This window comes from Acipenser ruthenus, chromosome 2, assembly GCF_902713425.1.
Source record: "Acipenser ruthenus chromosome 2, fAciRut3.2 maternal haplotype, whole genome shotgun sequence".
NCBI classification, from domain to species: Eukaryota; Metazoa; Chordata; class Actinopteri; order Acipenseriformes; family Acipenseridae; genus Acipenser; species Acipenser ruthenus.
Genome location: NC_081190.1, coordinates 90021124 through 90047134, shown reverse-complemented (window position 1 = coordinate 90047134; position 26011 = coordinate 90021124). Strand labels below are relative to the sequence as shown.

Here is a 26011-nt window from a genome sequence, read left to right as displayed (position 1 = left end):
AGCAATATATAAAGTTAGAAAAAACATATTGGGAGAAGTCCCCAAAGAGCTGGGAGAGCGGAGGCAGAAGCAGAGGTCTGGCTGAGGGTGCATTGGGAGGGACAGAGGAGAAGGAGGAGGTGGGTGGGGAGAAGAAGGGTGGCGGCAGGAAACATCTGCAGTAGAAAGTCAGAGGTTGTCCAAACGAAGACAGACTAATGTGTCTGTGAGTCATGTACTCGAGGGATACCAGGAGGCGACAGAAGACTGCAATGCCTCTGATGTAATGAAACCCTTTCATACAGATCTTTCCAGGGGGCGAGGTGGGGCTTTGTTCTGTCAGCTATAGAAAGCACACTTAAGGTTTTGTTGTATGTGTATGCAGGCAAGGGCATACCAACGGACATGGGACTGGTGGAGAATGGTGCATGGATGAGAAAGTAACGGTGGTGTCTGGACACGAACCGGCACCCAAGCACACTGCAAGCGAGCATCTTGTCACTGTACAAACAGACAGCCTACACAATGGTTTATAATCCTTAACCCAGTGTACCCCACGACACTACCATTACAAGGGCATGCTGGATAGACTGAGTCTTACTGTACCGTTTGGCACATCAGTGCTCATCCTGTTCCTAGTAGCTGGTTCATCTCAAGTCAGTATTAAAGGATCCAAGTGATTCAGCATCAACAACATGACTAGGTAGCCCATTCCATACTCTCACCACTATGTGAAGAAAGGTCTCTTACCCTGTATCCTAAGTCTGTCTATTTCATTTTAAACTATGTCCTCTGGTCCTGGTTTCTAACAAGTGTGGACTCGCCAGGGCATTATACAACCTCATCATAACCTCCTTTTAATTTGTATATTTTTCCCTGTGTTTGCCAAGTCTATGCAACATCACAGCCTTTTCTTTTGGTGCACTTGTTCTAGTGCCTTACTACCCATTAGGTTTTTCAATCCTACATTTTTGTAAGCACCGCGTAAAACTTCACATTTGTAAACATTAAGTTCCATTTGCCACATTTCCTTACCCGTCTGCATCTCGGACCACAGTTCCCCGGTCCCACTCTCCACCAGAAAGGTCCTGCTGTGCCTGGATCTGCGGAGCTGCTCCCTTGCTGTGAAGGAGAGGAGACAGAGAAATTCAGGATTTAAAACCACTTAACACATTATGGGATGCATAAACCTCTATTACTTGACCTTCTCCGCCCCCTCCCCCCTTGGACTTGCTAGGAAATCGGGACTGTCCCAATCATATAGGTACAGTTGGGCATGTATGTGACCAGGCCTACATCGCACACTCATGCCTCATTTTCACTGTGGGCCAGGGAAGGCCGTGGCTGGCTCTGTCCAGCCTTGACCAAGAAAAACACATTTCAGTGCTATTTCCAAATGCGTTGCCAACCTCCGAAGTTCTTGTCCTGCGTCACTAGGAGATTGTGGTTGAGTATTGTACTGTGTTTTAAAGAAAACCGTAGCAGTATTACAATTAACAGTACACAATTAATGGCTGCCATAATAAAAAGTGACAACTGTTTATGCAAATATTTACATACATATACTTTTTGTTTAATGCGAATAATTATGAAACACTGAGCTTCAGTGTGCATACGCATTGGCGGGAGGTGTACAGTAGAAAAAAAAACGGCACAATACTTAATTTGAAAGTTTTACGGTGTATACTTGATTTATGTACTAAAATTATGGATAAGAAAAGAGCAAAACTAGATATTCAAAATTTTCAACTAGCAAAGCTCAAGCATCTGGATATCAAAGTTCACATCTTTGCAAAGTGACTACCAACATAAGATTTCTCCATGTTGGGCTTCCCTTCCTAAGTATGCCTGCATGACAAAGGTGGCTTTTGCATTGCTGTCTGCCTTTAGATCTACTTATCGATGTGAACAGGTGTTTTCACATATGAAAAATGTGCAGAGTCCCGTTAGAAGCCGTCTGACCACACACAAGCAACTACCAGCCTAACATTGTGGCAACGGCTTGCCGTAGGTTCAGCGGCAAGAAAGGACACACTACAAAAGATTTGTTAGGAGCTTGTATGTGCCTTTTATTGCACTAGCTGAGGGCTAGGCTGGCGCTTAAAAATGCTGTTGGTTTGAAAAGGCACCTAACAAAATTGATACCAGAAGACAGCGCTTGCTCTCGCTCTACTCGCTGCACCTTATGTAGAGGTCAGCATGCGTGAAAGAGCGGACCTGGTTGGAGCCAGGCTGCAGCAGCTACACAGACAGACTCAGAACACAGCAATACAATTATTTACAACACAAATCCTGCCCTCCAGCACCAAAAAGTCCCATTCATTCGTCCTGAGGGACCCAACGCTACAATGTCCAGCCTCAGCAGTCAGAAGCAGGGCCAAGGAAGCCATGGAGAGAGATAACCGTATTTACAAACGGCACTCGTTGCGGTTGTTTGTTGTACACACACACACCTTTCATGACATTACTGAAGTGAGTGCACCCCCTTTTTAAACAAACCACTGAACTCGGGCCGTCATTACATGCCGATCGTGAGGGTTTGTGTGACAACATGGAGGCCGTGTTTTTTTTTGTTTATGCTTTTGGAAGAAAGTACTATATGTAAATCGATCGAGAGCTCGTCAAAGCTACGCTCTTTTCCGCAAAACCAGCGGAGACGCCGTTTTCCTTTTCCTGCACTGCAGTGGCGACGATCTGCAGTACCATGACGGTAGATCTAAACATTTGGGTGATCTTCATACCAGAAGGCTGGTGGAAACGACTTGAGTGGTCTCAAAATGACTGGATTTAAAATGTAAGCATGTCTAAGGAGTCGTATATGCGTCTTTCATTTACTGAGACATTTCCTGGAGTGCCAAAACACACAGACAAGACGTTTGGTATCGATGGAAAAACGAGCTGCGGTCACACTGTGGCGTTTGGGGATACGAATTGTCCAATATTGTTTTATTTAAAATACAAAACAAAAAAAAAAAATCATCATCTTACAACTAAATATATATAAAAAAAGTATATTATATGTATGCACTATTTACCATTGTTATGAATTCACTACATTACAAAATCAACTTGGCTCACCAGGCATATATATAAGCCATGTTTATCATACGGAAATGTCTAATAAACAATGACATCATTAGTTGCGTAGAAATCCACTGAGCAGCACACACACAGTTAGTGCACATTAAGTAACCGAACTGAATTAATAACCGCACTCGATACTTCCTCTGAAAAGGATTAACTAGTGCGGTTGTCGATGCCCTTTGTAACCGAACTGTGTTAAGAGCAAAAGGTGACCTCACAACCGCATTTAGCCTGTGTTTGTAGTCTTAATATCGTACAAAGTCTAAGTTTGAGTATTCAAAGCTGTGGATGTTTTAGTTGTCTATATAACGGCGGCTAAATTGTTAAGCTATTTTTTTTTTTATTGGTGAATATAGGGCAAAAATAACCGCTAAAATAATTACATTCATGATATATTATTTAAATGAGCGCTGTGTGTGTATACTATTTGAAAAAACAAGCTATTGATTTTACACCATTACTAAAATATGTTGAAATTGTAAATTCAGTATTCCCTGCCTCCATACTTAACCCCCCACCCAACCCAAAGTTAATGTGGCACTCAAACTCTTGGGAGTAGAATATTTTTTTTTGGCAAATAATGTTGCCGACCCCTGGTGTAGCCTATTCACCTGTCAGCTTCTTATCCAGCACATGCCATAGTTCCTTGTGGCCAGCAGAATGACCAGGCGTATCGCACAGTTCCAAATTATGCATCATTACTTCTATGCTACAGGTTATATTCAGTGTCATAAGACAAAAAGCAGCCAATAAACCACATCAGATTTTAATTTTTTTTTTTTTTTTTTAAATAAAGTCTATAGCATTACAGTGAAAAATATATCCTGAATAAAAATTAAGATTGTCTATAAAACAGGAAAGGGCGGTTGGCTTTTACTTATGTTAAAGTAATGCTGAAAAAAAGTTTCATACAAATGAAACAATACAGAATGTGTTTCTCTAGTGCTATGATGTCATAGCCCCTCTGCACAGAATGACTAACTCCCAGCCATGGGAACCTTTTCACAAACCCACACAAGAGGAAGAGAAACTGTACACAAACAGGACTGCAATAATATTATTAATAATGTTCCTGGCAAAATGACTGCAGGAAAATACACAGAGAAGAGTCTTACAAGGACTTGCATCAAACTTTAAATGAATTGTCGCCTTACTGGGGTCTATCTAATGCATTATTGTCTAAACAGAAGCGCTACACAGATCAGAATAAGAGGCAGAGGGTATTTACCCCAAAGCACCAAAAAATAGCAAATAAACCAACCCAAACCAAAAATGAACAACTTAAGATTTTTAATTCAGAGGCTGGTAACTAATATGTTGTTTCTTATTTGTTTTTAGAATTTTTATTTGTTTTTAAAAATGGGGATCATACACTGATCGTTTGTGTCCGTCCTTCCACCTGCCTGTCACACTCTACATGGTGAACACGATAACTGCCGGCCTCCTATAGACGTTTCGGATTGCATTTGTCTGTAATCCATCAAGCTGCTTTTTTTGGAGAGAATTTATAAATGTTGTCTTTGGTCAACAATTCTGTAAAAACCGAAAGTAAACTTATAACCTTCCCTAAAACAGTTAATTGATCATAATAGTCCACATTCACCAAACATTAAGGGCTGTTCTAAGGAATGTTTTGATGAATTCAGTCACTCACAAAACCTTTTTCCCCCACCACAGTTTTAGAGGGAGTTCCTTATATTTTTTTTCTCTCCTCATCTTCCTGTTTATCCTAAAGGGCGTGTAACACAAAGCAACTTTTCAAGCCTAGTAGCTCAAAATAAGATTTCTGTGAATAGACCACACAGATTCTGCATTTTTAGGGTTAGAGTGAAAAACTGCTACCGGTACTTGGGTATAGAACTGTAACTTGACTCAGAGGACTTCATTATAAAGGTTTCACTTCAGCCACTACAAAACGACCGCCAGTGGACAACAACAGCGAGAGCAATTTACATTTCTATAGTGCCTTTCATCACGAGGATCCCAAAGCACTTTGCACAAAAAGAGAAATTAACAATTAAACCATTACATTAAAAACAGTCTGATACCAAATTTAATAAAACACATTTTTAAAAGAAGGAGATGCAAAAAATGTGGTTTCAATGGTAAAATTAGAAAACTAGGATAAAAGGCTAGTTTGTAATACTAGAACAATTAAAAAGAGTATAAAACAAAAATGTTAATTGTAAAGTTTTAATTGGAGAAAAAACTAAGATAAAAAGCCAGTTTGTAAAAATTGAACAATAAAAAGTCGCAAGAACATGAATAAAACTAGAACAAATAAAATTAGAATAATAATGCATTTAAGCTTATAGTGAAAAATTGTTAGTGGTACGTCTTGGGTATTAAATTGCAACGACTCAGTGGACTTCATTATAAAGGGTTCTCTCCAAGGTCATGGCCTGTGTACATTAATGCATTCAGCCTGGGCATTGTTTTCATGTGCATATTAATAAAGAGAGCCGCTGAGGAATTAGTTGTAACCTCCTTTGTAATGGCTTCAATCCATCCCTAATGTACAACAAGTGTAAAACCAAAACAACATGTGGCTTTAATACATGGCATATGGGAGCTGTTTCATCTTATTATTTTTGTAAGAACTCTGTCACCCCCTCCCGCCTTCAGTTTTCTCAGGAAATCAGCAGTGGTTTTCATGTCAGTCGGGCTGGAGTCTGCTTGAAAGACTGAAAGTGGACAGATGCACAGAAGTACTTCTGCAGTGTAGAACGTAAAACAAACAAACAAATGTAAACCCATCTGTAGCAGGATGGCTTGTGGGTGACGTCAGACCAGGAAATGAACGGATGAACACAACAGGCAAGACGCAAATAAGCTTGTTTCTTTATTAAATCAAAAGGTTGAAACAAACAAAACAGATACAAAACCAAAATGTGAACAAAACAAACAAGTATCGTGCTGGTTTAAAATCCAGCACGGGTAGCAACTGGTGATCTATTCTTTTTAGTCTCTCATTCACTCACGTTCCACCGCTGAACACCCAACCTCGAGTGAGCAAAAACCGCTTGTTTTTATATTGTGTCCGAGGGATTACCTGGCTATCAATTCCCTGGTTTATCCCTCATACACATGGTCAACAGCCAGTTTGTCGGTAATCATTCACTTTTGACCACACATTCTCACAATTTTATCTGGATGGAGCATTTTAACCCCATCCAGGCTGTAAAACAATTAAACTGTGTTTAAAATAAACACAAAAAACTACATTTAAATGATAAGAATATAAATAAACACAGAAGTGGGCGGTACCCCATCACACCACCTGATTTATATCAATGGTGGGTCACAATAGTGTATTACTTTCCTCTTTGCAGAAAATAACCACATAAGCACTGTGCAAACTTTAATTACGAAATCACTTTTTGGTGGTCGGCCCCTCACTTGACAAGGGTAAGCTGGAGAAGTGATCTGGAACAAGCGGAAGGATAGGGTGTCGACTAGCGAAGTGTAATCATTCCCAAGGTTGCCAAGTAATGCTGCGCGATTATTGAATTTATGAAACGCTTTGGATATCAGTGTTCACGGTTCCTTCTCTGTGAGGCTCTAGAAAGGACAGGTTTTAGGAGCTCAGGGTGAAGTAGGTGGTGCTGCGGAGCTATGGGCTTTAGTAACAAAATGATGATGTGCTGTATCTGAACTGAACAATGGTCTAATTCAGTTGTGATGCAGGTTTCATCCCGGGCTGTAGTAATGTACATTTTTAAATCACTTGATGTGTCGTACAACGGCACCTGTATTTACAGTTTCTTCAATTTGTTCTGTAGATGCCTTTCATTAAAATGCATTCCAATTAAATCTAAACCTTGATAATGAAAGAAGGATCAGGAAGTCCAGCAACATGCAGCAGCCAAAGCTGCATCTAACTTCAATTCACTGCCAACTGGCTCATTCGAAGTCATTTTCCAACATTGCTTTGATTTGCTTTTGTTACTCTAAAATTACATTTGGCAGCCATGACAAATAACAACCACCGTGTAGGCCGAAGTCAAGACAAATATGAAAATGTTATGGAACACTACCCAACAATCTACAGGGCTGGTGCCACGTAACTGCAGCGTTTACGGCTCCCAACACTGGGACAGAATGGAAATCAGTTGTTAATACAGTATGGAAATACAGTAGGGTAACCCCGCCCCTGTGTGTATTTTGTGTTTTGTTGTTGTGTTATTATTATTTTATATGTATGTAGTGGAGCACAGAGTGTGGGTTATATAGCACAGGTGATTTTAAATGTATAGGCCTATTTGTATTTAGGCACAGGGACTGCACAAATCACTTAATGTGCTGAGTAAAGTGTGTATTTCACTAATTAGTTCACGTGCAGACTGTGCCAGGATTCAATTAAATAGCAATCGAGTCCTGGCACAGCTGTAGATAAAAGCAGCACGGATTTCTCACTCAGGTGTGTTCAGAGGTGGAACGAGAGTCGGGAGGTAAAGAGAAAGTGAATCTAAAAGAGAAAGCAATTGCTAAGTGTGCTAGTTTTAGACTAGCACTATACATGTTCTGTTTGTCTTGGCCACTGTGCCGTTTTGTGAAGCATTTTGTTTTGTTAAACCTTTTGATTTATAATAAACCGGCAGAACGGTGCATTCACTCACAGAACTATACTTCCTGGTCTGATGTCACCACAGAGCCTATCAGTGACATAAGGCACTCATTCCTGCGACTAAGTCACTCCATCACTCCATATGTTCACGGAAAGTGCCGAACACAGGTGGACCTGCCCAAAGCCCCTACCTGAACCCAACTGGACCACTGAGATGAGCTGGAACATTTCAGATCTCAATGCACTCAAAACGTAGCAGCTTGCACCTGGCAATACCTCACCATGATACAGCAGAAGGGTGGTGAATACATAGATTCAAACATTTTAAATCAATAGCAGACAATGGGCTAGATTCTCAAAGCCATTTACTCCAAATCATTATTCGAGCAGTTTTTATAGATAAAGTATTGTGGATGACGCATGATCTCACCCTGCCTGAAGCTGGAGCCAATGGGGACGGTGCTGTCCTGTTCAAAGCCATTGGCCATTGGCCGTCCGCTTAGGTCAATCACTTGGTGGAGGCGGAGCTTCCTGCAGTAGATGGAGGCAGCTTCCGGCTCCAGAGCAATCAGTAACTGCTCAGGATTCTCTGGAGAGATTAGACCAGCCTGGAAACAACAGAGAGCATGCATGGAGGAGGAGGGAACTCTATATAACACAACACTCAAATATCAATAGCGAGGGGTATTTCTGAAAAGTAGGGCTGTATTCTTTTCATGGCATTCCACGGACTAAAAAAAAAAAAAAATGGACTATTTCACAATTAAACATACTAGCCCATATGCAAAAAACTTACTGTCTCCTTTATAGTGCAGGTAATAGTGTTAAACATGACCGTATTTCATAAACACCATTTACCGTCAAAAAACATCACTCATAGAGACGTTAGAATACTTTGCCCTTAGAGACCAATTCTCATTACCATATTATTCATCTGATTCCTAAATATGTATTGTACCGTTAATTGACCCTTACTGGTATCATAATTAACACATGCCTCCGATCAGGTGGAGAATGAGATGCATAATTTCCTACCTAAATTTCAGTGTTTAGGAACATGTATTTAATCCAATAGTAATATAAAGTCTATGTTTAATTATCCAGGAAGTATTTTTTTTAACTGTAACGCATACATTAAATTGCATTGTTAACTACTCTGAACAGGATAGGCTACTTACTGGTTGGAAAACATAAATCACGTTTGTAGCCTATTCGATGCTCTGAGAAAATGCCAGGCTTCGGTGTGCTTGTATGGACTGTACATCAAGAGGAGGGAGATATCTTGGAACATGATCCAGGAGAGTGAGAAGACCCCACAATTTTCTAGCAATATATGATCTACCTTTTTACAGTACCAACTGCATTAAACCAATCAGCTATCTCATGCCATACTTTTTCAGCAACTGTACCTTGTATTTCCAAGCATCTGATCTGCATTGACAAGTACATCCTTTTTTAGCACTGCGAGTTACTGGGGAGTGAAGGTAGGTTTTCTTAACCTCTCACTTGCGTCCAGTCCCTTGCTATACAGACACTTATGCCGTTGTTGTAACCAATCCTGTATCCCCTGGTAAAATCCACATGCGTAGAAAGAGATTTGCCCACAGGCACGACTGATTCTTCTTCTGCTAGTGTCAGAGGTGAATTACGGGTGATGTGCAGACGCAGCAGTTGTCAGCTGCGTTTTGCAATCATTTCATTTACTAACATAGACGTTTTTAATGAAAACAAACCACAGCTGATTATACATAAAAAAATAATCATGTCATCCTGTCCAACACGTATTTAGGATCTTAGTAAATGATTGCAAAATGCAGTTGACAACTGATGTGCATTGAGAGGATTCAGATTGGTTACAACACCGTACTTTCTAATATGCCTGATAAGTCCCTGATCATAACCAATTTAGTTACATTATCTGCGATAACCGTGAAAAAATACAGCCTTAGTGATAAGATCTGATAAAGATCAATCATTCATGCAGTCACTGTTTCTTTCAAACTGTCAGTGCTCTCTGCTGTAGAGCTACCCTTAGCAGAGATACTAAGTAGAAGTACCATTAACTTCACTAAGCTCTACTAAGGTTAGTAGCTCATATAGCACAGACCCTATTCTTGGGGTTGCATGATTGCATTTGAATAAAGAGTAAGGACTTTTTTTTCACCCTCAGTGGGAATGCTAGGGCTTATTAAATATTATACCAAGCACTGTGGCTGAGGGAAAATCAAGAAAAATATGTCAGAATTGTATGACAGCCTTGCTTATAATAGGGGTTCTTGCTCAGTAAGTAAACGAGAAGTACTATCAGTAGTAAGGAATAGTAGAATAGTAGTAGTACAGTAGTACAGCTATGGCCAAAAGTTTTGCATCATCCTATAGAATCAACTACATTTGCTTCATAAAGTCGAATTAAACCTTCTGAACAATGTAATATTAATTAATTACATACCACTTTGTAGTTTTCCATATACTTAATGAAAAACTAAAAAAAAAAAAAAAAAGTGACATTTCAAAATCTAACATGAAATACTGTACTATTCCGGTAGACTTTGGCGATATTATTTTGTGTTTTTTTTTTATTTTTATTATTTTTAATTATGTCTCAATCCTAGTATTCTAGTTGAGGCTAAACTTTTGGTAATAGCTTTAGTATTACAGTAGTGTTATTAATAAGCAGCAGTCTGACAGTATCACGTTCTGTTAAAGCTCTGTGTCCTGGCTGCAGGATCACAGCAGGGGTGGAGAGGGCTGTCCTTTCCTTCTGGGCTCTACCCTTGAGGAGGAACGCTTCCTCTGTTTGTCTGCCCTCGTCGTCGCTCACACACTCATTACTGAGTTTCTTTTCTCTTTACACTGAAGGAAATCCCGCCCTGAACAACAACTGCCCTCCAGACGATAAATCTGAGCTGTTGACAGGGTTGGGCTGAGTCTCCACAGAGTTTGATAACGTGTACAGTGGTTCCTGTCCCTCTGTGTAGGAGGTTCTCTCCATGAGCAAGGGGCATGACGACCATGAAGAAGAAACACTTAGGTGTGTATAGATTGTGTTGTACGGTGAGGGAGCAAGTCACCTGTACATATAACTTAGACAAGATCTCAGATTTTTTTTTTAAACCCCTACAAAAAAAAATATATATATATCATGTTTGCACTCACCAGGTAGGCAGCCTCCCTCATGAACTGCTTGGCTGGCTGTTTCCAGACAGCCGGGACTGTGATCACCCACCTCACAGCCTCCTTCTCCAGGACGGATGAGGACTGGTCTTTCAGCTCCTAGTGTGGACAGTGTATCAGAGCACAGCCTCCTTCACTGCAGAGTCTCTCGCTAAGCCATTCACTCTGCACCACACCTGCTCTTAGTTGCTCTCTTTTTTATGATTTATTATGACATTGGAATTTAAATGATTGAATCACATTTTGAATGTAAATACAAAATTTATTTCAGAAGAAAGCAATGAGCCCAGGCAGTTACACATTTGTATTCCAATGATAAAGGGGCCTGTGTGCCCCGTTTCCTAATTAAATATATACGTTCTTACCTGCTGTCAAATTCCATTCTCTATGTATAGAAAACATATACGGTATATCTTTTTTTTATGATATCTGGTGCCAAACTGTTTTAAAGAAAGGTCTCAGTTTACATGCCTTACTTTGCCTGTTACACTTGTACTTTCTAGGTCATGTCACCCCAGCAGGGGGAAGCAGGAGGGTGCTTAAGAAAGAAAGCATCGAATAGGGTGGAGAGGATTTTACAACTTTTAACTCATTAATAAAACACAGATGTTATTCTACAACATTTGGGACCTACGTAGTGAATGGAGTACCACAGGTAAGACTCTGACTGGCTCGCTCATTTGGACACTCTTCTAGTTGCCTGTACTCTTTCGACAGGGCATGGTGCTCCTGCCTGCCTTTCCCCCCAGGATTTGGGCCGCGGTGTGGGCGGAGTTACCTTGAGCGCATGCTCTCTGAAGAAGCGCAGGGCGTGTGCGAACACCTCGATAGCTTTCACTCTGCGCCCATTCATCGCCTCCAGCTCGGTCTCCATGGTCAGATCCTGCAGAGCAAAGAGGAGTCAGGGTGAGGAATCAAGTGAGAAATCAGGGTGAGACGGGACAAATTGAAGACTTGGAATCATTTTTCTGCAAACTTGAAACTTGTTATCCTATCACCATGTTAAGACAGACGGACACAAGCATTGCAAAGTGTCTCCGTTTTGAATGAGGGCCCTAAAAGCCACTAGTTTTGTGTGATACCTGCACTTATTGAAGATATCTTCAAAAATGATTTCTAAACAGCAACACCCCCACTTCATTGCAATATTGACCTTTGCCAACACTGTCATGCAATGCTTCCTATTGTAGGCTATGGGTACAGGGCTGCCTGGTCTGAGGCGCGGTGTGGAGGGTTTTTATCTCGACATAAGAGGGGTCTGCCCCACCAGTGGGTATGCAGTAAGATGCAGCAGTAATCAGGGAGAACCCACCAAAAGCTAAACTGAAGTTGAGCAGCTTTTAGTTAGTGAGCTGCTGCATGGCAAACGTACCATAATATCACTGTGCTGTTGGGTTTTGTAACAGCGCAGGGAGTGTTGAAGCACAAGCTGGGCAGGAAACATCTGGGATGGCGTGTCAAAAGAAGGCTAAACTCAACCACTGCCCCCAGGGAGGAAACTCTCTCTCTCTCTCTCTCTCTCTCTCTCTCTCTCTCTCTCTGATCTAATTTTGAGCACCATATACCCATCTATCTGTGTGGTTTCAGGTTGATCACTCAATCCGTCGCTCAGGAAGAAGGCTTATTGGTGCGCAGAACAGTGAAAGCACAAGTGTACTAAATATGAAAGAAAGCATGGTGCCCATGTAACGGGTAGTGTTGTGTGATACACTGCTGTTATAGATTCACCGTTGGATCGTTGAGGTTAAAAGCTGTGTATCCACAAATGCATTTACGGTGTGTGTGGTCGCTGGTTCGCGTCCAGCCGCCCGTCCTCTTACATCTACAATCGGAGATGTTTTTTGAACTTTTTTTAATGTACTTTCAATTATGTGGTTTATAAAAATGTTCTATATCGTTGGAAAAAAACACAGGCCAGAATAAAGAGATTTTATACAATCGTCAAGCCAATGTAATTGCAAGACATAGTGCTGACTGTACTTCGGTTAAGCCAGGTTGGAATATGGCTTACAGGGGAGCAAGCCAAGACACCAGTACATGAAGTGTATCGTAATTATTCGTTTAAAACCATTTATTACTCAATATCATAAGTCAAGTCCAAGACTGGTGATAATTGGTTGGGGTCTGGAATAATTCTGCAGTTTTCCAATGCTTTTCACACTGTTATACTATGCATTTACCATAGTTTACTATGTTTTGAAATATGCTTTACAATACCTCTCTGGGCTTTACCATGCTTTCACTGTGCTATATTACACTTTGCTATGCTTTTACTATGATAAACCTTTATCAGGGTTATCCCAGCTTTTATTCAACCGAATGGGCAAGACTCAGGGCTATTTACTCCACATAGTCGTTATCACCCAGACCAGAAATGAACAAGTCAGACATTTCACGTATGAGCTTGTACAGTAAGTGGTCGAGGTTGTCTCTTAGTTTCAGGGTTTGGAGTGTAGCTCAGAGAATCAAGTCTTGTATGCAGCGGAAGCTCAGAGGTGACTGTGCTGGGGTACCGTGGTGCTGTGAATCTTCATCTTGAACTTCTCGAAGTAGAGCCAGTCTCGCGCCTCGTCGGGGTCCAGGTCGTGGTACGAGTCTCTGGCCAGGAAGCCGAAGCTGTGGAACCGCTGCTCCGGGGTCAGAAGCAGGGACGTGGGGGTCTTCTGATTGGCTATGCCAGGGTCACCGCCCTCCCAGCGTCTAGCACAGGGAATGAAGCAAGATCAATCAATCAATTAGTCAATCAATTCATCAAACAAACAGTCAGCCAATCAATCAAGTAGTCAATCAATTTCATTAAACCAGGTAGAAAACAGTTGATTAAAAGTTCTCATTTACAACGGTTACCTGGCTCAAACTGCAGCAAAGACATCATACAACATAGAATTAGCATCCAAGCAAATTAAATCAATGCCGTTATAACAACGTAATGCATACATACTGTACAATATTTACATCACAAACAAAACTGCATTATTAAGTATTAGCATTTACAACTAGGCAATAGTAAGTCTTAATTTGTTGACTGTAAAATATTAGCAGAGACTAAATTGGTTAATTTTATGATTTTGTAAAGCATTCCAACTACAGTATCTGCTGCTGAAAATACCAAACATAGATGAGAACTGAGACACAGTTGATTATGCAGACTCATGCTTTAGAGATGATTAAGATAGAAGTATTTACTTTTTCAATGTGACTCCACTAGTATAATGATTTCAGCGACGCTCTTTTCAATGACTGTATGCAGTCTGGTAGCGAGCATGCGCAGAAGAAAAGAGAGCGCTTCAACCGTCAGGGGTGTAATGAAAGAGATTCTGGAAGTGGGAACATTTACCTCTCTCCAGGGGAGATTAATACACTAATCACAGCAGAGAACAGCTGGGTCTTCTCTTAAACTTAAACCGTTGAAATATCTGTGTATGGCTCACAACTTGTGCTGGTCTGCTAGACAAGAGGTACAGCTGCTCAAACAGATCTACCTATTACGCTCCTACTGCATCACTGCCCTTCACTGCTGTCATCAAGTCTAATCACCCCGTACCCACACACACAGTTCTGCTTTGTTTATGCCAACTCGTCTTTTGTAAAGATGCCTTGTTCCCACTGCCTTTTCCCAGGTATAGCTGACCGAGGAAGTAGTAGTGCGGCAGTAAAGGTCACGTTATCATTTTTATTCATTTGTAATTTTATCTCAACAATGAACAGCAGTGCGATCGATCCCCTATTGCTGCAGAATTTCTGTGATTTTGTCAAACACTTATACATTTTTTACTTTGCCTGACAGCTGCATGTGGTTTTCTGCCCAGATGCTGAGGAGACCTGAAATTTCTTCTGCATCCCATGAAGCAACAACTTTGTTGGATTTCTTTTAAACACAGCCTTCTTACAGCCACCATAATTCAAAACAGTTTGTCTCTATAGCACACGCCTTTTCATTAAGTACTTCCACACAGCACAGTTTGGCCCTGTTGGGTATGAGATATGAAACTGTATTGTCCGAGGTGGAGCTAGCATCATTGGAAACACCCTCGCCCAGACCGTCCAGCTCAACTATACCTGGGGAATGGCAGTGGAAATGAGGCATAAGAAAGCTAAACTGATCCTGGAGAGCGGTGCTTATTTTGTGTTGAACTGTGAAAACCTGATTGCAGCCCACTGTAGTCACCTCATCATGTGGATGGCCTCCGGGTCCTGAGTAAAGCTGAAGGCGTAGCCACTGGACGTGGTACCAAAATCAATAGCCACGACCACAGAGAAGGGACGAGTGCAGAGGGACTGGGGTGCATTCCTCTGCAGGGCAAAACACAGTCAGACAGGCATGCAGAACACCAGGGTACAGAGCATTAGGGTACGGAGTGGAATCCAGTGCAAGAATCAGGGAATCAGGCAAAGTTTTAGATTTCTGCTAGGACACAACTTAGAATGGGGTGTCTGTTCTGCTCATTGCATTTCAAAAATAAGGTTTAGTGGAAGACCGGAAGACTGGTCCCAGGTAGAAGAGAAGGCCCTTTTCACAAACCTTCAACTTTATTTAGAAAAATTCAATTAATTACAAATTAATATTCACAATATTGTTGTGGGCTCCTTTAACTTTGAGGATCTAAAAAGAAAGACGGTGGTGGTGGGGGGTATTGAAGTAAACTAAATAAATATATCATACACATGTGTTTCTATGTATACAGTATGTGTTGCTGCTTATGAATTTAATGCTTTTGAAACTTTACGTTGTGTCTCCAATTACTGTATTTACAAAGTAGCTACTTGCAAATACATATGTATTTACACAATTACAACGTTATTATAGTTACAATGTTCTTAATGTGTAAACCATTTAGCACGATACAACCCCAACCTTATACCTGACACTACCTCTAAACCTAACCCTAACCCTTTTCTGATACAATTGTTTACTTACATATATTATGGGAAAACATTTATACATTGAGTACAGTGTAACTATGCACAATAACATTGTAAATATGTGTAAGTGCACATGTATTTACGAAGCTAATGTAAAGAGTTACCAAATAAATGTAGGGCTTGAGGGCATCTCAGCACAAACACCAGACTGGGGTCATAAAACAAACGCAACATAAAAATAAATATTTTTCATTTATGCAGGAACATTGTTTTTTGATCTCACTCTAACACATTGTATCTAATCACATTGTATATAAAACAGAACCCAACTCCCATGGATTCTGATCTCTTTTGCAAACACCACCAAGATGGATAAAGTGCCTAAGATGTGAAAGGTTAAATTCCTGAGTTGCCTTCCGTCTGGAATTAATTTGTGAAGTAATATAGCAATTATAAAGAGTCAGCCAAGAAGGTGAGGCGGGAGACGGGAACATGCCTGAACGTACTGTACGTCTTTGGAAAAAAAAAAGAAGAAAAAAAACCACATTTTCAAGACCTGCATTAATATCCAGGTATCGCTTAATATCAATGCAGTGAAACCTCTGTTATCAGAATTAACTGAGACCAGGGGGTGTTTGGATAATCACATTGCTCAGAAAATCTAATTGTAACTGTGTGTGACAGAAATAGAATGATTCTTGATGGTAAGTCTCTCTCCCGATCTGTGAGGGCACCAAGTACAGGTAACACAGTACCCTGGACCGGATGGCCTGACAATTAATTCCCAGGGTTAAAAGGAAATTGGTCATCTAGAAAGGGGGCGGGGCTCTGGTGCACTAACACATTGACCCAGAAGGGAAACGATGCGGCAGCCACGGATTGGAGGAGCGGTTCCAATCGTTTACCAAGGGATCATGAGTGACGGTACAAATAGGGGATGGAGCGACGTGATCTTTTCCTTCGTTTATGGTTAAGAAACGACACGGAAGGACCAGTGTTTATATATATCGTACCGTGAGCGTTTTGTTTGTTTGTCTCTCTAATTTGTTACTTGTTATTTATTAGTAGACGGCTCACACATTCCGGAGCTGTCATCTGAGGCCGGCACCAACCCGGACATCACTTCACCTGTATCATGATATGAATTGTATTTGCACCACGAGCAGTACGTCACGCACCCAGGACTGGTGACTGTGTTTGTATATTGTGTGTGTAATTGACTGTGTATTATTTGGGACTGCAAACCCTTTATTTAGAACAGTGTAATACACATTGTTGTGTATTGCCTGGGATTAATATTTACGGTCACCAGACCAGGATTATAAACAAACCTCCTTACACTTTGGATTCTTGTTGTCTGCCTTTCATTGATCACCGCATCACTCCTGCACCTGCACACTGCAAGCCACTTTGCACACACTGATACTATTTAAATGACTTTCCCAATCAAGACACCTAACAAATATATATAATACAACCCCTTTACTTTTAAACACAGAACACACAGTCCTGCGCTGCTATGTACATTTCTATGATAACAGGGCAGAAGAGCACAGCACACTGCTAGACAGGTTACCACTGCCTTTTCTCAGGTATAGCTGACCTGGATGCTCTGGGTGAGGTGTAGTTAAAGATGGCTGTCTGCATTCCAGTGTCATTTTGTCAGGTATAAGTGACTGAGGAAGTAGTAGTGCAGCAGTAAAAGGTCACGGTGGATTGTGGGATTGATGCAAACAAGCAAAGCTGTTTTTATTTTCGGTCTTACACAGCTGTCAGTAGTCTTATGAGGTTGTGTCAAGCAATAAAAAGAAAAGTTTTGGAAAACAGCCACCAAAACAGTTTGTCTCTTTAGCACACGCCTTTAAATGACGTACTTCTGCACAGCACAGTTCGGCCCTGTTGGGTATGAGATACGACTGTACTGTCTTCCCAGCTCAGCTATACCTTGGGAAATGCAGTGGAAATGAGGCATAAGGGGCTGTTTGGATAACAGAGTTCGGATAATCAGGGTTCAACTTTACTCCTTTTAGCACCCCTCTGCCTGTCTCCCTGTGTCTCCCCGAGTTAGACCATCTGCACCTCTACACTGGTTCCCATGGTAACTGCCTAGGAGAGGCCCTGCCATAATAAACACATCTCTGCTTACCGGTGAGAGTGAGGGAGTAAGAGGCGCTATGTTACAGCTGTCGTTGAGCAAAGGGGAGTGTGGAGGTGACGGGGTTACTGACCTCTCTCCATCCGGACCTGAAACACAACCTGGAGATCATTAGTTTAAAAGCCAGCGCTTTAACAGTTTGAAGCTGATCAAAGCATGCAGTTTTCTGCTTGTTTTACCCCTTATCAAAATGTACCACTGTAAACTGGCACAGAATTGTCCCATGGTTTTCCCATGGTTATACTATGCATTTACCATAGTTTGCTGTGTTTTTAATATGCTTTGCCATACCCCTCTGTCATCTACAATGTTTACCCATGCTTTCACTGTGCTTTATTGCACTTTGCTATGTTTTTACAATATGAAACTTTTACAAAAGCACTATTTGGAGAGCTAGTTATGCTCATTCAAGACTAGTCAGTATATTTAAATGTATTCTTCTCTCACTTTGAAATATTTGTTTTTATATAGAAATATAAACCAGCTGGGTAATCACTGCTATTGTATTAAGTTTGTTTTAAGTTGGGAGCAACACACTGTGCACAGTGTGTTTCAGGGACAGCATCAGGTAAAAGATCAAAAAGCAACAAGATCAAAAAACGAACGACAGTCAAACATATAACCAACATCATAAACACGCCATTCTCAGCCCTCCAGAGCTGTCATTACACTGCACCTTAATAATAATGAGCATTAGTCTGAACATTCCATTCTCAGCTCTCCAGCAGTGTTATTACCAGCACCTTAATAATAATGAGCACCAGACTACATACTTCATTTTCAGCTCTCCTGCACTTGCACCTATTAGAGAATCTACTCATTGTTTTCACACAGGTTTAGTGTTCTTACCTATCTGAAGGGTGTCCATGCTGGGCTGCAGGGCTGCGGACATGTTGCATCTGCTGAAGTTTTTGTAGCCTGCAGAAGAAAAAAGAAATGCTCTTATTAATTGTTTCCAATCTGCTCCAATACTAGTCAACATAGTCCTAACTTACTAACTCACATTTTTAGTCGAGTGGTGATGTCACAGACCAGGAAGTAACCACACACAGCAAGATACTACAGGGCGAGTTGCAAATGTGCTTTTTTTTCTTTTATTATAAATAAGATACTAAAACAAAAACAAAACCGCACGGTGGCCAAAATAAACAGACAGTAAATCGCACAGAACAAGTACCGTGCCGGTTGAAATCCACCACGAGTAGCAATTGTATTTATATTTTCAGTTCTTCCTTTTCAAGTTCCACCTCTGAACAACCCCAAACCAGACTAAGAGGTCCCTGCCTTTTATGCAGCTGTGCCTGAGCTCGATTGCTTGTCAATCATTCAATTGTGCTCAGGCACATTCTACAAGTGAATTGATTTGGCATGGGAGGCAATTAACCCTTCCCTGCCAGCCTAAAACAACAGGGAAAAAATAAACCTACATTTAAATAATAACACTACAAAATAATACAAAATGTACCCCGTCAGAGGCTGTGATGCAGTTTATTTTAGTACCAATTATAAAGATAAACTGGGGTGTTGATTGTTTCAGGATATAAGGGCTATACAATTACAAAAAGGGTATCACTAACTTACTACATTGCAGTACCCTCCAATCTATCTGAAAAATGCAGACATCATTCAGACAGTTGCTTACCTAAACTTTAGTATCACTGTAACACTCACTAGCCCAGGGTGCAGTTTAGTGATGTACGCTGTGGCAAACCAGGGTTTGTCTTGCCACTTTCGGGACCTTTCACACTGTCTTCTTATAAAATGGGAACTCTCTGGGCCACAGTTTTTAACAGGGCAGGGCCTGTATATTTATTTATTGAACACAAAACATAATAAACAAACAAAAGCCTAACTCCTTCTAGGAGTGCTAAACTAAACCTTTCTCAGTTTGTACCTATTACCAGACAGCTACGCTGTTTACTGGCAACAAAACACATACACTTCACAAGTGCCACAAAACCTTTTCAGTTCTGACCACAAAGGCTTCCTTCAGGCCTTAGCCTTAATGCAGACCAAACATGCTGCCCTGCTTATATACACATGCCTGCTTAATTACCGACAGGTTCCTTAATTAAATTAGTGCCAGGTGATTCCCATCCTGGCTCAGTAAAACAAATCAACTAAACAAATTACACTGTGTCTGTGCAAAGCATAGTAATGAAGTAGTACAGCTGTCAGGTAGTGTTGCCTTGTTACCGTGTACCTCTCTCTTACAGTCTGGAACAATCAACCCTAGTTTACCTTTGTAATTGATATTAAAGTAAACTGAGGACTGCATTTCAGCTGCATGTGAAGATCACTAGAATAGCATTAGAAAGCAGTTTGTTATTACAAGATAAGGCAGCAAACTGGTGACCAAACACTTCTTAAGTGAATTTTTTAAAGCACTGCACAGTCTGGCATCTAATACTACAGGAGCATCTACACCTAAACCTGACCCTGACCTGCAATCACAAACATATCTTAATCCTAACCTTAAAGTCACTATTGGATAGCAAAATTGCCATACAGACCCCCAGTGAGAAGACTGAAACGATATTCTCAAATAACAGATGCAGTTCAAAGTGTGTAGGCAACACCCCTCAATGTGCTTTTCATGATTCCGAATTCCATCACCTTGTTGGTTTGATGCTTGAACTGTACCAGAAGACTTCAGCCTGTGTTGATCTCTGTCAAGGTTTAATTATCAGATGAAAACAAACAGGAAAGGCTTGCCTGGTGTTTGCTCTGCTGACACTCTATCTGCACTATGAAACCAGTCTGGAAAACTCACTTCAAACTCAAACTGGGGCTGTCCACTGCTCCATCTCCATCTTCAGTCTACAGTCTACACACCGGACATTACCCAGCCGTCAAAGATGACCTGTATGTGTTACTTTTTTGTATAAATGCTATTTATAAATGAATTAACCAACATCCAACATTTCTCCAGCAGTATAATATATTCTGTGTTCAGCTTACATATTTGGAGATGTAAAACCCACCACTCTCGCTCTCACACGCTCACACACACATTCACTAACACACACACACACACACATTCTGGCTCAGTAAAGTCCCTATCCCAGTTTGATCTGAGTGCTTGCCCTGTCAGCCATGGGTCACTCTATCCAAATAAATCCCAGAGCAGCGGGGATAAGTGGGGCCTCTCTGTTTATTTTAGTTCCCTTAAAGTCAAACACACCAACACATGGGGCTCCCGAGTGGCACATCCAGTAAAAGCACTCGCTAGAGTGCAGGGTGCGCTCTATAGCCTGGACGTCGCCGGTTCGAGTCCAGGCTATTCCACAGCCGACCGTGGACGGGAGCTCCCAGGGGGCGGCGCTCAATTGGCCGAGCGTCATCGGTGGGGGGAGGGTTAGGTCAGCCAGGGGATCCTCGGTTCACCGCGCACCAGCGACCCCTGTAGTCTGGCCGGGATAAAACCCGGAAGTTACGTACGAAAAGTTAAACACACATGGCGACTGCCGCTGAAAACATTGAAGATGAAGTCGAAGACCCAATTAATTTTAGCGAACAGATGCCACAACCCTACATTTTGAACCAGCGGCGAGGCAGTGGGATCCCACTGATCAACAGAGGCAGCGACTAAATGGGGATCGACAAGAAATAGAGTTGTGGACCCTCCAAAACCTGTGGCGGATCGGCAACACTGCATGGGGAGTGTAATTTCCAAAATTGTAATGTGTTTGATTACCAATAATATACGCTTCAGTATCTGTACTCTGTAATTAGTTTATATTAGTTTAGCAATTGTCTGTAATGGCCTATAATACCCATTTTTGTCATTTTGTCTGTGATCATAGGCCACAGACTGTCACAGAACAGCAGACCAGTGACAGTGACACTGTGAAGCATTTTCAAAGACGATAAACATTACAATAATGTACAGTAGACATAAGGATTGATAAGATGGCATTATATAAAGCAGATAAGACAACTTCAGCAATGAGTAATCTAGAAATACAGGTTTATATTCCAATATGGTAATGCAATAACAACTATTTACATGTTTTGTATCCTGATGATGCACACACAATAATTAAAGTCTCTATATCATTTTTTTTTTTTCCTTAAAATGTAGTCGTTGCCAATTATTTTAATTTTCTCCCAATTTGGAATGGCCAATTATTTTATTATGTTCAGCTCACCGCTACCACCCCTGCGCTGACTCGGGAGGGCGAAGACGAACACACACTGTCCTCCGAAGCGTGTGCCGACAGCCGACCGCTGTTTTTCACACTGCGGACATGCAGCCACCCAAGAGCTACAGCGTCGGAGGACAATGCAGCTCTTGGCCAGTTTACAGGCAAGCCCGCAGGCACCCGGCCAGACTACAGGGGTCGCTGGTGCGCGGTGAGCCGAGGACCCCCTGGCTGACCTAACCCTCCCCCCCCCCCTGGCGACGCTCGGCCAATTGAGCGCCGCCCCCTGGGAGCTCCCGTCCTCGGTCGGCAAAGGAATAGCCTGGACTCGAACTCGCGACGTCCAGACTATAGGGCGCATCCGGCACTCTACGCAAGTGCTTTTACTGGCTCTATATCATTTTAAAAGTAAGTGCCGATATGTAACTGAAATACTGTAACTTACTTAATCAGCTTTTCTGATAATAATGATCTTAAAAATGTCATCATAACTTCTTTGTAATCCCTTTGATACTTGACCCCTTTTCAATCCACTCTTTTCCACATGATCACTGCAGCTAGTTTTATCCATTTTCATTACTGTATACTGTACTCAATACACACTTTAGCAACAGCCTTGACTTGAAAGCGAGTTGTATTTTTCAAATCTTATTTTCATTAGAAAAAAAAAGCCTTGCCTTATATTTGGGCTAATACGGGCATATGTAAATATACGTGTGTGTGTGTGTGTGTGTGTATGTGTGTGTTCATGGTGGTTTCCTATAAAACCTCAATGATATATTTATTAAAAAATAAAAAATAAACATTTGACGTGCACTGAAGGTACCGCATCTGTCTTCAGTCTGACTCGTTCCTTGCTTCTCAATCTCATGCTATATTCAAGTAAGTCGCCTCAATCACTGTCGAGAAAGTGCGCACCACAAATGACACAATTCTTTTGGTGAACGGATTTCATGGTGAAGTCCCCTTTTTTGACTTGTACAAATGCACCCAGGAGCGAAATACGGCACTCTTTTTCCCTCGAAAAGGCATGCACCCGATGCCCTGACAGGTTGGAGTTTGTGCAACCCCCGCACACGCACGTATTCACCATATTATTATTGCTATTTTTTTTTTTTTTATCTCACAAACCTGTAGGCCAGAAATACAGGCCGAGAACTGTTTTCCTTTTGAAACGTGGTACAAAAAGGTTGTGTTTTTGGTAGACATGGTCCGTGATCCACATTAATCACATTGTAGTTTAATAATGTAATTATTAAATATTAAACTATTTACAAGCCACCAGATTAAATGTCTATAAATCTATTTATGGCTGGTTTGGAAACGTTATGGTGTGCTTTTTCTTTTCGAAAATAAATATGCTAGTAACCATTTGGAGCAAAGAGTTTTAAAGTCTGGCCCTTTCTTAAATCATCAGCTCTAAAAATGGTTTTGACTGAGCATGTTTTTCCTGCAACACTTGTTAATCGATTCAAAGAATTTAGTTGGGCCCAATTAAACTCAGAAATTGTTTTCTTCTTTAATTACAGCATAGTTTGGATATTTATCGTTCTAAACAAGAGGAAAGTGCTGGAAAGCAGTCTTTAAAAACTGCAGGGTTAGTGAATACCACCTTGCCAGGCCACATTTCACTGAGACTGCTATTGTTATGAGCATCTGATCCCTTTCACTGGCAACTACCAAACTATTTACTTACTAGTGTATTGTGCATGAGCTATATCTCCCATTTCTTACCTGTTTAATATCTTATTATGTGGGCTACTTGCTTTTTTTGGCTTCATGCATGTTCTTAAGAGAAGTCCTTTCATTCACATTTTTATTTTATTATTTAGTTCATAAACTCTCCAGCCAGAACTGTTTGAGTTGCAACAACTGGTTTCCAAAGAGCATCTCGGATACATCAAACCGTCACTTGGCTGCAACAATCCTCCTTGCACACACCATACCTACCACACAATCCGTCACTTACTATTCCTGCACACACAGATTCTGAAAAAAACTCTCCAAAGCTCTCTGAATTACAAACAGCCAAGTGAATTACAAACAGAGCTGGATAATCCATTGTACGTCTTGTGCTGCCATTGTACAGAATAGTGCCACTACCACACTGCCATTTACAAACATGTGGAAAGGAGTGACATGAAGCAAGATCTTGCACTGCTACAAGTGGTTCCTGAGTAATAATCAGCAAATTTAATCACTGATGGTTTTGTTTTTTTTTGTTTTTTATTGTTTATAATAAATGGATTTGTTTTCTTAAAAAAAAAAAAAAACATTTTTGATTGGCTGGTACAGTACAGTTGGAGGCTACACTGCATTTACAGGGATTACATTTAACAACCAGAACCAATTTCACAGACTTTTCCACCCATAAATTCAGAACAGTCAATTAGAACTATTAGACAAACTTGGCTTACTTTCTTCAGTGAAGGAGGCAACAGCAGAAATGTTTGTAAACTTGACTTAGTATCTTATAGTTAAGAAATCATAAAGTTTTAATATGATATGAGATGTTTTTGTATCAAAACAGCATCCTTACATGCAAGAGGGTTGTACATGAAAGTAATAAACATTTGAATACAAATACAATGAAAAAAAAACACAATCATGTGCAATAAACATAAAATATACATGAATCTAAACTGCTTCCTATTTATATTTTTGAGAGGGCAATTACTCAAATATCAAGATGGTTCAGGAACAGTGGCTTGAAATCTGGTTCTAGGAGATCAGGAGACCTAGTTTGAGGCAACTTTGATGTATCAAACACCAAGTCTCTACTGGTGTGCCATGCAGTGCCCTGAAACCAAGTTCCAAGCCCATAATTTTATATACTAAGTTCAGGTAGTGAATTTGTTTGTAGCATTACCTGTGTCCAAACACCCCATTGTTTCAGTCATACAAAATAAATAATTAATTAATTGGGCTTACCCTTTGCTTAATTCTTCAAACTGTCTATAAGCTTCCTGCTTTTGTAGGTCCTTCCAAGTAAAAAAAAAAAAAACTGTACTACCTAGAAGATGCTCCACAGCTTCCCAAGATTGATATCCCAACAGTGGGACAAAGCAGCAGCCCAAGAAAAACCAGAAGAATCTGTGACACAGAAAAGCACTAGACTCTGCACACAGCTTGATTATTTAAAAGGTATTCCTCATGTGTTCTTCTTCTTCTTCTTCTTCTTCTTCTTCTTCTTCTTCTTCTTCTTCTTCTTTTTAATTTAAAGTATTTTTGAATGACTCCTACACCATGGCCCGAGCTTGGGATACTCCCCAGTCAACACTGGAATGTGTAAACCAGAGAGCGAGCGAGAAAGAGAGAGGGGGGGGGAGGGTTTGGGCGAGAGGGTAGAGGGAGGGAACATTCACAGCACACACAGAATCTGGAATTGCACTCCAGCTAGCAGCTTGAGCTGGGAGGGGAAGGAGAGTGGAAAGGCAGGACGCCTGTATAGCTGGGGATCAGATAGGGAGGAGGGGTGTGGTGGAGGGGTTGTGGGGGATACACACTGATGAGGTCAAACCCGTCCAACTAACTTCTTTACCGCCCCACCCCCACCCCATCCCCCAAAATCATTGCTGGGGAAGGTTCTTTTTCCTGTTATTGGTTTATTGTTTTCTAGTCTGGCGTACTCCCCTGGGTCCACTGGTCACTGTACAGAGCACTCTTTCACTCTCCAGTGCTGATTTTGCTCTGTACTGTTCTTCCTGTATTGAAGTTGCTTGTCTCACAGCCCATATTTGAGGGGTCCTCATTGGAAATGTGGACCCTTATACTCTGACTGTGTCTATCTGTCTGTCACACTGGTAAACACCATAACTGCTTTGAGTTTTCACCAATCTTAACACTCCTAGTCTCTTATCGACCTTTCAGATTACATTTGGGAAAACTTCTGATTTTGGACATTTTTCAAGGCAATAATGTAGCCCGGGATTATGTGGGCCCCCTACATGTGTATGAAAAGGTTCTTATATCCTGTGGCTGCCTTGCTCTGCATAATCACACATGCCAGTGAGTCCCTCTGTGACAGGATGTGCAAAGTTTTGT

The 26011-nt window shown here is 41.1% G+C and overlaps 1 protein-coding gene across 4 annotated transcripts in view; it reads right to left on the bottom strand.

Annotated features, from left to right (window-relative positions):
- Positions 1–25264, bottom strand: part of hspa12b (heat shock protein 12B) — a 44033-nt gene extending 18769 nt beyond the window's left edge. The window contains exons 1-9 of one of the 4 annotated variants that reach the window (XM_034014326.3): positions 24899–25264; positions 18672–18740; positions 17814–17923; positions 14973–15097; positions 13318–13504; positions 11583–11687; positions 10787–10903; positions 8061–8238; positions 1015–1101 (exon numbers count right to left, since the gene is read on the bottom strand). In XM_034014326.3, the coding sequence (XP_033870217.1) occupies positions 1015–1101; positions 8061–8238; positions 10787–10903; positions 11583–11687; positions 13318–13504; positions 14973–15097; positions 17814–17923; positions 18672–18714 (952 nt within the window). In that variant the 5' untranslated portion in view covers positions 18715–18740; positions 24899–25264. Of the gene's footprint in view, positions 1–1014; positions 1102–8060; positions 8239–10786; positions 10904–11582; positions 11688–13317; positions 13505–14972; positions 15098–17813; positions 17924–18671; positions 18741–18825; positions 19182–24898 lie in introns of those variants that run through there. The other 3 variants (XM_034014327.3, XM_059003523.1, XM_059003538.1) reach the window with 3 other exon arrangements.
- Between the last annotated feature and the right edge of the window lie 747 nt (positions 25265–26011).